Raw genomic sequence first — 13,129 nt, forward strand, 5'->3', positions numbered from 1 at the left:
GTGACTGAGTCTCACTTTGTCACCCTCAGTAGAATGCCGTAACATCACAGGTCACAGCAACCTCAAACTCTTGGGCTTAAGAGATTCTCTTGCCTTAGCCTCCCAAGTAGCTGGGACTACAGGTACCCATCACAACACCCAGCTATTTTTAGGTCTCGCTGGTTCAGGGTGATCTGGAACTCATGAGCTCAGGCAATTCACCCAGCTTGGCCTCCCAGGGTGCTAGGATTACAGGCATGAGCCACTACGCCCTGCCAGCTAAAACTTTTTTAAATAATCAAATTCCAAGGTCCAGGACTATTTTTTCCTAATGTTGTTTCTATTTTTGCATATTTTGGTATGATGAGACTTCATGTAACTAATCAGTAGGCCTCTGCAAATTAGTTTAGCTGTATAACCAGCTGTGACTATGTAAAGTGATGTGAAGTTTTATTAAAGTCAGTTCATAAGAATATATAAGAAGTTTTGATAACCATTTTATATCTCAATAAACATACATATATTCTATAAATTGCTTTTTAGAGATACTAAGTCTCTACCTGATTTGCTTACTGGTAACTTTTCTTTTACTGCATAATAGTGCTCAATAATGTAAGTATATCCTTTTGTTACATATTATAAATGTTATGATACAGCCACATTATTGGCATGTACACTGTTGATGTCCAGCATAGCAGCTGCAGGGAACTTAGGATTGTAGTGGTGAAGCAAGTGTCGCAAGAAAGCTTTAGAGCTTTATTTTATTTTTCATTTTAATTATTTAGTGGAAGTAATTTAGAACTTTAGAAAAACAGAAAAGTTTTAAGGATATGAGATTTTTCACAGTATCCCTGATTGGGAACTGTTTGATTTAGAGCTAGGATTTAGGGAGGATCTTTTCAAAAGTGTCTTAAACAGAATGTGAAAAATCTGTTCTTGAATAGCAGACAGGAAAAAAAAGGGTCTGAAGGTAGTTTGACTAAGGCAAAAGGATTCTGCCAGAGAGGTACCACTCTCAAAGGAATCACTGTAACCTATTTAAAATAGTAAGTAGTACAACATAGATTTATTTATTTACTTAACCCATGTAGTTAGTTAGGATTTATATCCTACCTGTTTCCCAAAAGGATTTGAGGTAGTTTATAATGTTAAATTTAATATAAACCAGGATACTAAAATATACTAGTTTTAAATTCACCCTACCACAGCCCAAAAAAATATTACCAAAGAAGGAAAGTGTCGATTAGCCAAGTATTCCATATATATATTTAGATTTATTCAAAACAATGTTGTAATCATACAAGATGACAACATAGTATAAAGAATAAAGAGTACTAGAAATGCAAACATTTGTATTCTAGTGTCATTTAGGTCAATTACTAGCTCTGAGACCTTCAACAAACACTTAGCTTTTCTAAAAAGAACTTTTCGTGTTTAGTTTTTTTTTTTAACCTTTTATTGGTTTATTTTTCTGTCAGAGCACTGCAGATGATGCTGTTTTATGCCTCTCAGATATTCATGAAAATAAAAGATTTAGTTAGAAATACCTGAGTTCAGTCAGATTTTAACTCTGCTTTATGCCATCTGTTTAGCTGTAGACAAAGTATTTAGACTGAGACTTAACTTTTTCATTTGTGAAACAGAGATAATCCCTATAACCCTCTGATACTAGTATGATTAAGGAAAGATAATGTGTAAATGTCTGACATAAAAGAATTGCTAAAAAAATTTTCCCCTTTAGTGTTACTTTGTCTCTTGTCTGTCTCATCTATTATAATTTATTAACCCTCCTTAGATTACTTCTATAGCTATAGCTATAGTTCTGACTACTTTTGTCAGATCCTGAATTTCCAACTTTCTTCTTTAGACATTTCTAACTAGATGTTACGTTGGCATTTATTCTGAACAGAGTCCAAAATCAGACCATCATTACGTGTTGTGCTATAGTATTCTCCTAACAGAACTGCCTCCATTCTCTCTCTCTACTACTCCATCTTCCTTATTATTATGTTCATCTTAACTGAAAACTTAATTTTGCTTGTGTCAAAGATAGGGGGGAAAATATCAACATTATATTATAAACTCCTTTGCAGGCTCCAATTTGCCTTTATGGCTATATGCTATGAGCAAAGAATTTTTGAATGCACTCTGCATATTTTTAGTTTTTTAGCACCTAGCATACTGCCTTCAAACCGATTTCGTAGGTAATTATTTAAATATGCCAGAGAAATCTATGTACATGTAGCAGCCATTATTAGAAGACTTGTTTTTTTATCATTGGTTTTCTGGAACATAAAGTAATACACTAGTAGTAATAAAAGTCTAAGGAGTACAGATGTAAATTATACAAAAACAGGAATTCCCCCTAATTTCAAAATGCATCCTAATCCTAATTATTGTTAAAGGGTTAATAACATCTTTTAAAAGTTATTTTCATATCTAGGCTATCATTTGTATAAAAATGTATTTTAGACAAAAATGAGCTTGTAGTATGCACATTGATATTTTCAGCTGGCAATATATCTTTAATACCTTTTCATGAATTTTAAGAATCATTGTTTATTTTAAATAAATTTAATGTGTATTTTTAGAGAAACTAAAATGTACAATAGTCATGGAAAATGGTTCAGGCTTTAATTCAGTGATTCTTCCCCTTACTATGTAATACGTACCCCCTTTATAACATTTGCATGCCAAACTCAAATTTCGAAGGACAGATTGTGTTTACATATTGTTGACCATTGTACTTTGTTTTTCTATCATAGTGCTTGATGTGACATTAAACAAATATTCTTTGAATGCATCATCATAAAGGCATAAATACTATGGAAATGTAGCATGTTGTGTTGGGTACCATTTATATGTATTTCAAGGAGTAGTTATGGTGGTAGGTGAACTATTGATCTAGTTTAGTACGGCATTTCAAGCTATTAACTATTGAGTATAGTAAGAGGAAAATACTTTAATTAGGTTAAAGAAAAGATGACAGATTTTTATGGAGAATAACACAAAGTGGAGTTTAAAGGAATTTCATTTATTAAATTACTAAGACAGATTTAATAGTTGCTGTGGGAAAAGTTACCAAATTGATATCTTACATTTATTTCATATTTAGCTCATCATTTTCTTATTCAGAAATAGAGGAAATAAAGAATTTGTGCTTTGTAAGATTTATTTATTAAAATGTCATTGTGTTTAGCCAGGCATTGTGGTGGGTGCCTATAGTCCCAGCTACTTGGGAGAGTGGGGCAACAGAATTGTGTGAGCCCAAAAGTTTGAGGTTGGTGTGAGCTATGGCACACACCATGGCACTCTGCTGAGGGTGACAAAGTAAGACTCTGTCTCAAAAAAAAAAAAAAAAAAGCCATTGTCCTAATTTTGTGGAGAAAAATAAGCTTAACCTCAAAAGTGCCAAGATATTTACTTATGTATACTACTCTGATCTTTTATCCCAAACTGTTTTTTTTTTTTTAAAGGATTTAGTTTTAATTTTATTTTATTATTTTAGAGACATGGTCTCACTCACTCTGTCACCCAGGCTGGAGTACAGTGGTCATGCTCATAAGCTCACTACAGGAACACAATCATAACTCACTGTGGCCTCAAATTCCTGGGCTCAAGAGAGCCTCTCACCCAAGTAGTAGTTAAAACTACAGGTGTGTGCCACCATGCCTGGCTAATTTTTAAACTTTTTTTTTTTGTAGAGATTAGGGTCTAGCTATATTTCCCAGACTGGTATCAAATTCCTGGGCTCAAACAGTCCTCCCACATCAGCCTTCTAATGCACTGGGATTATAGGCATGAGCCACCAGGCCTTGCCCCTAAACTGATTTTTTTCTTTTTTCTTTTCTTTTCTTTCTTTCTTTCTTTCTTTCTTTCTTTCTTTCTTTTTTTTTTTTTTGAGACAGGATCTCACTGAATCTTCCTAGGATGGAGTGCTGTGGCATCATACCTCACAGCAACCTCAAACTCCTGGACGCAAGTGATTCTCTTGCTTCAGTCTCTTGACTACCTGGGACTACAAGCACCCATCACAATGCCTGGCTATTTTTAGAGATGTAGTGTCACTCTTGCTCAGGCTGGTCTTGAACTCCTGAGCTCAAGCAATCCGCCTTCCTCAGCCTCCCAGAGTGCTTGGGATTATAGGTGTGAGCCACTGTGCCCAGCAAAACAGATTTTTTTTTTTTTTTCAAATTGAATTTTGCTTACTGCTCTACTAGTTCAGATCAATAAGAAAGAGTATTTGACATGCCATAAAATGTGCATTATATACTAAAAGTATGATTATAAAGTAAGGAATCTAACCCCATAAAGCCATAATCATCTGAGTCGTATAGAGTAGTAATACACAATAGCATTCATTTAAATTTGACATTTCAGTAAACCTGCAACATAATAGAAAAAAGGATGAGACAGATTTGTACATATGAAAGTTTGAGACAAAGCAAGATAAGGAAAAGTATATAATAGTAGTTCACATTTAATGAATACTTACTGCATACTCAGCAGTTCTAAGTACTTTACATGCATTAACTCATTTCATCCTCACAACAAAATTAAAAGTAGTGATTACATATCTTAAAGAGAAGGAAACCAAGGTACAGAGATTAAGTATATTGTCCAAGGTTACATAGTAAGTGGAGGAGCTTGAATTCAAACACAACAGTGTGATCTTTTTCTTCCTTGGCTATATATTGTGACTATATTGATTGTACTACATGATTTTTTTTTTCTTCTTTTGAGACAGAGCCTCTCTCTGTTGGCTGGGCTAGAGTGCTATGGCATCAGCTTAGCTCACAGCAACTTCAAACTCTTGGGCTCAAGAGCTCTTGCCTCAGTCTCCCAAGAGGCTGGGACTGCAGGTGCCTGCCACAAGGCTAATTTTTCTATTTTTAATAGAGGCAGGGTCTTGGTCTTGCTCAGACTGCTCTCAAACTCCAGAGCTCAAGGGATCCTCCAGGCTGGGCCTTGTAGAATGCTAGGATTATAGTTGGTGCCACAGCACCCAGCTGTACATCATGATTTTTAATTGCCACGTGTTGATCTTCCATGGATGTAACATTATTTGTTATAATATTAAATTAATGGTACTGGTATACATTGTAGCTGTTATGTAAAATGTTCGCATGCCAGACAGGCTGTGTTTGACTCCTACTGTGTGACCTTAGTTAGACAAATTACTTACCTATCTGCACATCAGATTGCTCATCAAATAAAAACAGAATATTAGCATTTCACTGTCATATGAGGATTAAATGAAAGTACATTAAAGTGTTTGTAACCATTTTTATACATAGTAGATAATAAAATCCTTTCTCCATTTTTTCACTACTAAAATGCAGTAAAATGTTGTAGGAATTATCTGTTTCCATACATTTTTGAGCATGTGTAGGATCACCACTTTAAGATAAAGGTGAAGTTGTTGAGACACAATTATACACACTTTTTAAGGCTTTGACTTAAAAAAGTATAAAGTGGCCTTTTTGAAAAGTTTGTCTATTATTAGATTATGAGAATGCCTTTTATTCCAATTCATCCAGTTTTAATATTACTATATCTTCTACCAATACTGTTTTATTTTCATGAGGAAGTCATAAATTTTGTAGTGAAATTAAGTGAACAAAGAACTAAGGTCTTTAAAATTTTTGATAAGTGCTTAGAAATTCCCTTCAGACTCATTATAATGGGCTAAATTGAGAATTTACTGTAATATCTTTCCCTAATTAAGCATTCTTTTAATTAAACCTCAAGCCACACTTAATTAGCTTATAAATGATTTCCTACTCAGTATATTTTGTTTAATTTAGTTCTTGGTATCATATTTCAATGGTTATATTTTTCTTTCTTTTTCTGGTATTTATTTCTGCTACCTTATGATTTAAGTAATTGTAGATGGGCAATACCAAGACTATAAACTATGATTTGTAATACTATGGTGAAGTATATATTGGAATGTCAAATAATAATTTATAGTAATGTTGCAGAAGTAGGGGTTGTTTTGAAGAGATTCTTTTACCTAATTCCTCCTCTGTTTTCCCATATCTTTTAGTAACATGGTTAGCTTTCTAGAATATTTACTATGTGCCAAGTAGTATGTCAGGTGATTTATATGTGTTATTTTGTTCTCATTACCACTTACGAGGTGGGCTGCTTTTTTTATTTTTTCTTATCTTCAAATCAGCATCTCTCAAAGTATGCTTTTCCTGGTGACCCATAATTCAAAAGACATTTAACCTAGATTTAAAGAGCACCATGCAGCGCACCCTTGTATTTCTTTCTGTTCCCTCCATCCCTTTTAGTGTTGATCTCAACCTGCTAAACTTACTTTACAATCTACTAATCAGTCACCATTCGTAGATTGTAAAGCTCTGCCTTAAGTGACAGTTCTATAACACTCATTAAAATCTTCTTTACCATTCAGTTGCCATTTCATTCTGGACGCATTTCAGCTTCGGTTTCAAAAAATAAAAAACAATGTATTTTCACAGAGCCAGGCAGACTAAACATTATCTAATTGAGAGTCCAAAATGCCATATCTAGTTACGGGTGTGCGTACTCACTTTTAGAATTCTAGGAATACTATTTCTTGAGGGACTGTGGTCACCTTCCAATATAAAGTAGCAGCATCTCTACAGATTACTCATATTTATTAAAGGCTATGACTTTGGCTAAAATTCTAAGTTCATTTCTACCAAATTTCTCTGCTGTACTTCAAAATCTTGGATTCCAACGGAATTAGGTGTAATGACAAGGTACAAATATATTTGTTAGTAATCATCTATCAACATTTAATTAAATGTGTTAAACCAAACAAGTATTTTCACCCACACCCCCACTATAATCCCAGTTTTTAGTGATATCAGAGTATTCAGATGCCTTGTTACATGACTAAGGAAGTACAATCTTGTGGCTAGGTATAGTAATCTCATATAGTTCATATGTGGCAACTAAATATGTAAGCCATTTTTAGGCTGAAAATTCTAAGCTAGTGTTGGCTCAGCTTTTCATGTTACTTACGTGGGACTTGGAGAAATCAAATAAAGTCTGATAGCCCTCAGGAGAACTGTCTACCTAGCATATACATCAGCCTTTATAGGTTCTTATCCTCTAGATCAGCGGTTCTCAACCTGTGGGTTGCGACCCCTTTGTAACAATGAAAATACATCCTGCATATCAGATATTTACATTACAATTCATAACAGTAGCAAAATTACAGTTATGAAGTAGCAACGAAAATAATTTTATGGTTGCGGTCACCACAACATGAGGAACTGTATTAAAGGGTAGCGGCATTAGGAAGGTTGAGAACCACTGCTCTAGATAATTAAATACAGTCACCTTTTAATTTGTTTGAATATGGCAATGTACTTGTATGACAATGAGTCATATGCAGTATATGAATAACAAGGTATTTTTGTGATGCTCTATTAATAATTTGCATTCAATAACTTCTTTCCATTAATTATAATACTATGCATAAGTTAAAACTTACAAACTTAGGAAAAATTGGTTGTGTTTTGGTGACCTCCATTAGGACATTTAAAATTCCAACTGGTTTTAAGTGCTTGATGTGATTGCTAAGTATGCAAGGTTGTATTAAATTTCTCTAGTGAAGAAAGAAATGTTAAGAATCAAATCAATAATTTCAAAGAGTAAAGCATGCAGTGCAGCAGAAGAATAAACACAAGACAGCCAGTAATTATATCTTTCCTACACTATTTCCTTTGCTGTTTCCTTTCAGTGGATTTCTGCTAGTAAGTTTTATGTCTAGCATTCATCAAGGAAAAGTAATGCTTTTTCCCTTAGGTGGCTGTTAGTAAAGGATGTACATATAAAGGTCATTAAGCTGTAAAGAAAAAAGAGGAAATGATTACCAAGAAAACAGGATAGTCACTATCTCTAGAAAGAAGTAGGATACTAGCCTTCTGGATGGTGGTTCTATGGATAACTTCTTTATAACTGTTAAACTATACACATGTGCTTTATGTGTCTTTGTTCCATATGTCTTATATGTCTTTGTAAATAAAATATGTTTGGAGACAAAGTTATTAATTTTAAATACCTATATACGTCTACTTTAAAAAATACACATTTGCAAAGTTGCATTAAGTTGTATGAGTAAAGGAAATCATTAAAGTTCTACATATATTATTTGACTATTTTGAAGTATACAACTCAAAATACTAATAGGGCTCTCTTAAAATTAATGACTAGCAAATACAACCTCAAAAAGAGAAAGGTTTAAATGATTTAAACTGGAAATTATAACACAGTTTTCTGTTTAGCATTTTGACTTAGTTGATGTAGAATACAGTAATTTCATAAAAGCTTATCTTTAATGTATGCATTATTAAAATGTTATCTACTTCAAAAAAGGCACACACAGGTGCCATTAAAGGAAAGATTAAATGTTCTATGAGCCATATGTCGAAACTAGAATCAGAAAAATTGGGGGACAGAGTATTCAGTAATTATACAGAATGTCTTTGTGTGTGTATATATGTATATGTAGAGAGAGCATATTACCTCATGATAAATAAAAGAATTTATTTAATTTTCTTTTTTTTGGAGACAGTCTCACTTTTCACCCTCTGTAAAGTACTGTCATAGCTCACAGCCGTCATAGCTCACAGCAACCTCCAGCTCTTGGGGTTAGGCAATTCTTCTGCCTCAGCCTCCCAAGTAGCTGGGACTACAGGTATCCACCACAATGCCCAGCTATTTTTTGTTGCAGTTTGGCTAGGGCTGGGTTCGAACCCACCACCCTCAGTATATGGGACTAGTGCCCTACTCACTAAGGCACAAGTGCCACCCTATTTAATTTTCTTTTTGAATTGATTAATTGGCTTAAATTAATTTATATGAGAGCATTAAAATGTTAACCCATGACTTTCTTTGTACTTTATGTGGTTATATATTGATTCTATGATTGATTATTATAAGAGGCATCCTGGGATAATTTGAAAGACAAGATACATATGTAAACATAAAGTGATCATAGAAGAATGAAAGAAAATGTCACAAAGGATTATATAATTTTTTACCAAAAGAATATTGGACAGTAAATGTCATAAGTTCAGAATAGATTATGTTAAGATGTTTTTTAGGTGCATTTGATGTTTCAAGTAGTAGTAGTGGGACCTTGCCCTGGATTGTAAAGAATTACAGGATTTGGACTTAAAGTAGGGATGGGCTTCCTAGGTAGGGAGAATGTATTAAAAAGAAATATAGAAAGATCAGAAACACAAGGTGGATGTGATTAGAGAGGATGGCCTAGGTAGAATGAATGAGACATGGTTAGAAAGGCAAGTTGAAGCTGTATTGTTTAACTTTAATTAAAATTTTAATTTCACAATAAATGAATGTAGAAACAAATTATAGTGGTAGTGGCAATGTAGAAACAAATTATAGTGGTTATGAAGATTGATCAAATATTTCTATCTAGCAGTTCTATCTAGCAGTATAGGCTAGTGGTTAAGAAACTATTTTGGAACCAGATTGCTTGTATTATAATCCTTGCTTCGCTAGTTACTTTAAACTCTTTATAAATTGATTTCCTCATTAGCAAAATGCAGAAAACAACAGTATCTACCTTACTAGGTTGTTATGAGGACCAGATGAGTTAATGTGTGCATTGCACTTTGCAATCCTTAATATATGATATGGTACATGAATAAAGATAAATTTTATTTTTGTAGTAATTAATCATTTTTCTAGTGGTAATATACTTGGCATATTTCTACAAATAATTGTCTGTATTTTGTGTATTGCAGTGTTTGGGAAATGGGAAGTAATGACAGCTGGCACCTGAACTAAGTACTTTTATAAGCAACACCATTCCAGAACTTCAGGATGAATGGGGATATGCCCCATGTCCCCATCACTACTCTTGCGGGGATTGCTAGTCTCACAGACCGTAAGTTTGGTTAATTTATCAAATTTAAGTTGTGCTATGGGTTAACAATGATTTTTAGGGAAACTACTAGAAAAATGTTCTGTAATATCATAAATTTATAGCAGAACTTTTTTAAGATTTTAGTTTTGAATGACAAACACTATTTGCTTTGATTTATTGGCATACATGTGGAAGTAATAAAGTTAGTGTTGCCAGCTTATCATAGGTAAGGCTTTAATTTCTGTTTCTTCCTAAGGATCCAATAAGAAATAGGATGTGTTTGATAAGAGGTCTTACATGGTTAACTGATGACTCTATACTGAACCTCAGAGTTAAAGCATCCTATCATAGACATACTTTTATCTGAGATTATGAATATTACTTTTTTTGCATTATTATTATTATTATTGCTCAATATTTCGTTGCAGCAATCGTCTGATTTCTTTTCCAAATGTATTTATCTTCGTTCATTCTTTACGAGGTTTTTGTTTCTAGTCCTTATCTTAAACGTTATTATTGTTATTAAATTTTAATCCTCTTTAATTTTGTGAAGGCAAAAAGTGGAAACCAAATAAACACATGTAAGACATCTTACATGATAAAGGGGTAAACACAAAGTAAAGACCAAAGATGACAGAAAACATTACAAAAAATCAAAACTGAAGAAGTATGTCTGTGCATATAGGAACTAATATAGGCCTTTAGAAAAGCTTTTATAAAAATTCTAACTAAACCTATCCTTCAAAGAAAAAAATTTAACAGCCCAATTTGTCTAACTTCTTAGTGATATTTATTTTGTATGTCATGTTTGATAATCTTTTAGAGTTTGTCATAGATTTCAGCAGCCTGTTTTACTCTTAACATAAGAAATTTAAAGGCTCGACACCTGTAGCTCAGCAGCTAGAGTACCAGCCATATACATACACTGGAGCTGGCGGGTTCAAACCCAGCCCAGGCCTGCCAAAGAACATGACACCTACAACCCCCCCCTCCCCAAAATAGCCAGGCATTATGGCGGGTGCCTGTGGCCCCAGGTACTTACTTGGAAGGCTGAGGCAAGAGAATCACTTGAGCCCAAGAGTTTGAGGTTGCTGTGAGCTGTGACACTACGGCATTCTACCAAGAGTGACATAGTGAGATTCTGTCTCCAAAAAAAAAAAAAAAGAAAGAAAGAAAGAAAAGAAATTTAAAGAACATTGCGGCTCGGTGCCTGTGGCTCAAGCGGCTAAGGCGCCAGCCACGTACACCCAAGGTGGTGGGTTCAAATCCCCAGCCCGGGCCGCCAAACAACAATGATGGCTGCAACCAAAAAATGGCCGGGCGTTGTGGCAGGCACCTGTAGTCCCAGCTACTTGGGAGGCTGAGGCAGGAGACTCACTTGAGCCCAGGAGTTGGAGGTTGCTGTGAGCGTGATGCCATGGCACTCTACCCAGGGGGATAGCTTGAGGCTCCGTCTCAAAAAAAAAAAAAAAAGAACATTGCCAGTTTTTTGAGAATTTTTTACTATAATACATTTTTTTAGGGATTCATTCTTTTGGTAGGCACTTGTAACTATAATTCTTAGTCCTTGGATAATGGTGAAAAAAATCTACCCACAATGTTGGATCTTATGTACCTGAATAAATTAAGGGGAAAAAATAAGAAAGGGAAGGGTAGAAAGTGAATAAATGGCATACTGTGACATTGTGCTGGATTTGGAACTTCATAATAGAGAAGCTAAGAAAAAAAGGTTCTTCAAGAAATATTTTTGTCTTAAGTTCACTATCCCCAAATACTATTTTTCTGGGTTTTGTTTTTGCTCAAAAAAAGTAAAAACAAATTGGATTTAGCGGGGGTAAAATTGTAATAGCCTACATTTTAATAAGAAAGTACTATAGCTGGTTGGATTAGCATCACTCAGGTGAGATACCTTTTTGAACTGGTTTTAGTTTTTGTTACCACTTTGTTGTAATCTAATAATAGGATTACAAAGTAAGATATACTACTAGGAATTTCTTTTTGGTTTTTCTTCCCATCATTTAGCTGTACCTTGTATTATAAAAGTTTGTCTTTCCTTCAATGAATCCCAAATGATAAAAAGGAGGGGGATAGAGATGCTATTGGGGTATGGTATGGGGTCCAGGGTATATCCCAATTTACAACTAAAAATGAGTTTTTAGCTAACCTTCTCAAAAAAAGAAAAAGATAATTAAGTTTAGCTTACCTTTTAAAAATTTAATTTCTTTATTTGATTTTCAAAACTGTTTTAAACTCATAAGGTTAAGATAATAAATTTCTGTTAGATAACTGGCTTAAAATAAAAGTTTGTCTTTCTAGTAATCCCTATTTATTAAATAATAATTTTTCTGTGTTTTCATTAATGAGAAACCCATTATTACTTAGGCTGAGTAGCATGATAATTATACTATATAAGTGATTAGAAATTAAACCAAAAACAAAGATACCTGACATTTTAGCTAGCTTTCTTAGATAAATGCATTAGGTAAAGAGACTTTAAATAACTGAATTTAAACTACTGTAAAACATTTATGTTCTTTTGTTTGCTGTTAGAATAGAATGCAGAGAAGAGAACTATTCAGGAATTTATTATTTAGAAAAATATTTGGATATTCTTCTTATAGAATCTTATTCTATGAAAGGTTTTCTACCAGAGTGAGCTATATATTTTTGTATATACTTAAGCTATATTACAAAGAGTAAAGGTATTGTTATTTTGTTAGTGATTATTATAAATCTTATGAGCAAGAGTAAATGAAATTGATGAAATTGCAACCTTGGAAGTTACTAAGTTTTTAGCCTTTTCCTTTTGGCTAGTCATTTGTTGACAATTTAAGAAATGAAAAACAGACATGAAGAAGCTGAACTTTGTCTTAAAGAGTAGTATAATCTATGATGGTCCTAGTCATATTTGGGAGGTTTTGTGAGGTATGTTTAGGATTGGTAGGGAGAGGATGAATGCCTTTTAATAATTTGTTACACTGATATTTATAATTTATTTTCAATACCAAAATATATGTAAGCACTAAAAAGTCTTAATATTGTCATCCAATTTCTAATAATGTGCTTTTATTCCAAATAGTCCTGAACCAGCTGCCTCTTCCATCTCCTTTACCTGCTACGACTACAAAGAGCCTTCTTTTTAATGCACGAATAGCAGAAGAGGTGAACTGCCTTTTGGCCTGTAGGGATGACAGTTTGGTTTCACAGCTTGTCCATAGCCTCAACCAGGTATCAACAGATCACATGTAAGTACTA

General features: G+C 33.7%; 1 protein-coding gene across 2 annotated transcripts in view; it reads left to right on the top strand.

The window, feature by feature from the left end:
- NIPBL (NIPBL, cohesin loading factor) overlaps positions 1-13,129 on the top strand; it is a 198,265-nt gene that overhangs the window by 69,227 nt on the left and 115,909 nt on the right. For both annotated transcript variants that reach the window (XM_003792944.3, XM_023514992.1), the window contains exons 2-3: positions 9,753-9,895; positions 12,954-13,119. In XM_003792944.3, the coding sequence (XP_003792992.1) occupies positions 9,832-9,895; positions 12,954-13,119 (230 nt within the window). In that variant the 5' untranslated portion in view covers positions 9,753-9,831. The remainder of the gene's footprint in view (positions 1-9,752; positions 9,896-12,953; positions 13,120-13,129) is intronic.

Source organism: Otolemur garnettii, unplaced genomic scaffold, assembly GCF_000181295.1.
Source record: "Otolemur garnettii isolate 467f Iridium unplaced genomic scaffold, OtoGar3 scaffold00063, whole genome shotgun sequence".
NCBI classification, from domain to species: domain Eukaryota; kingdom Metazoa; phylum Chordata; class Mammalia; order Primates; family Galagidae; genus Otolemur; species Otolemur garnettii.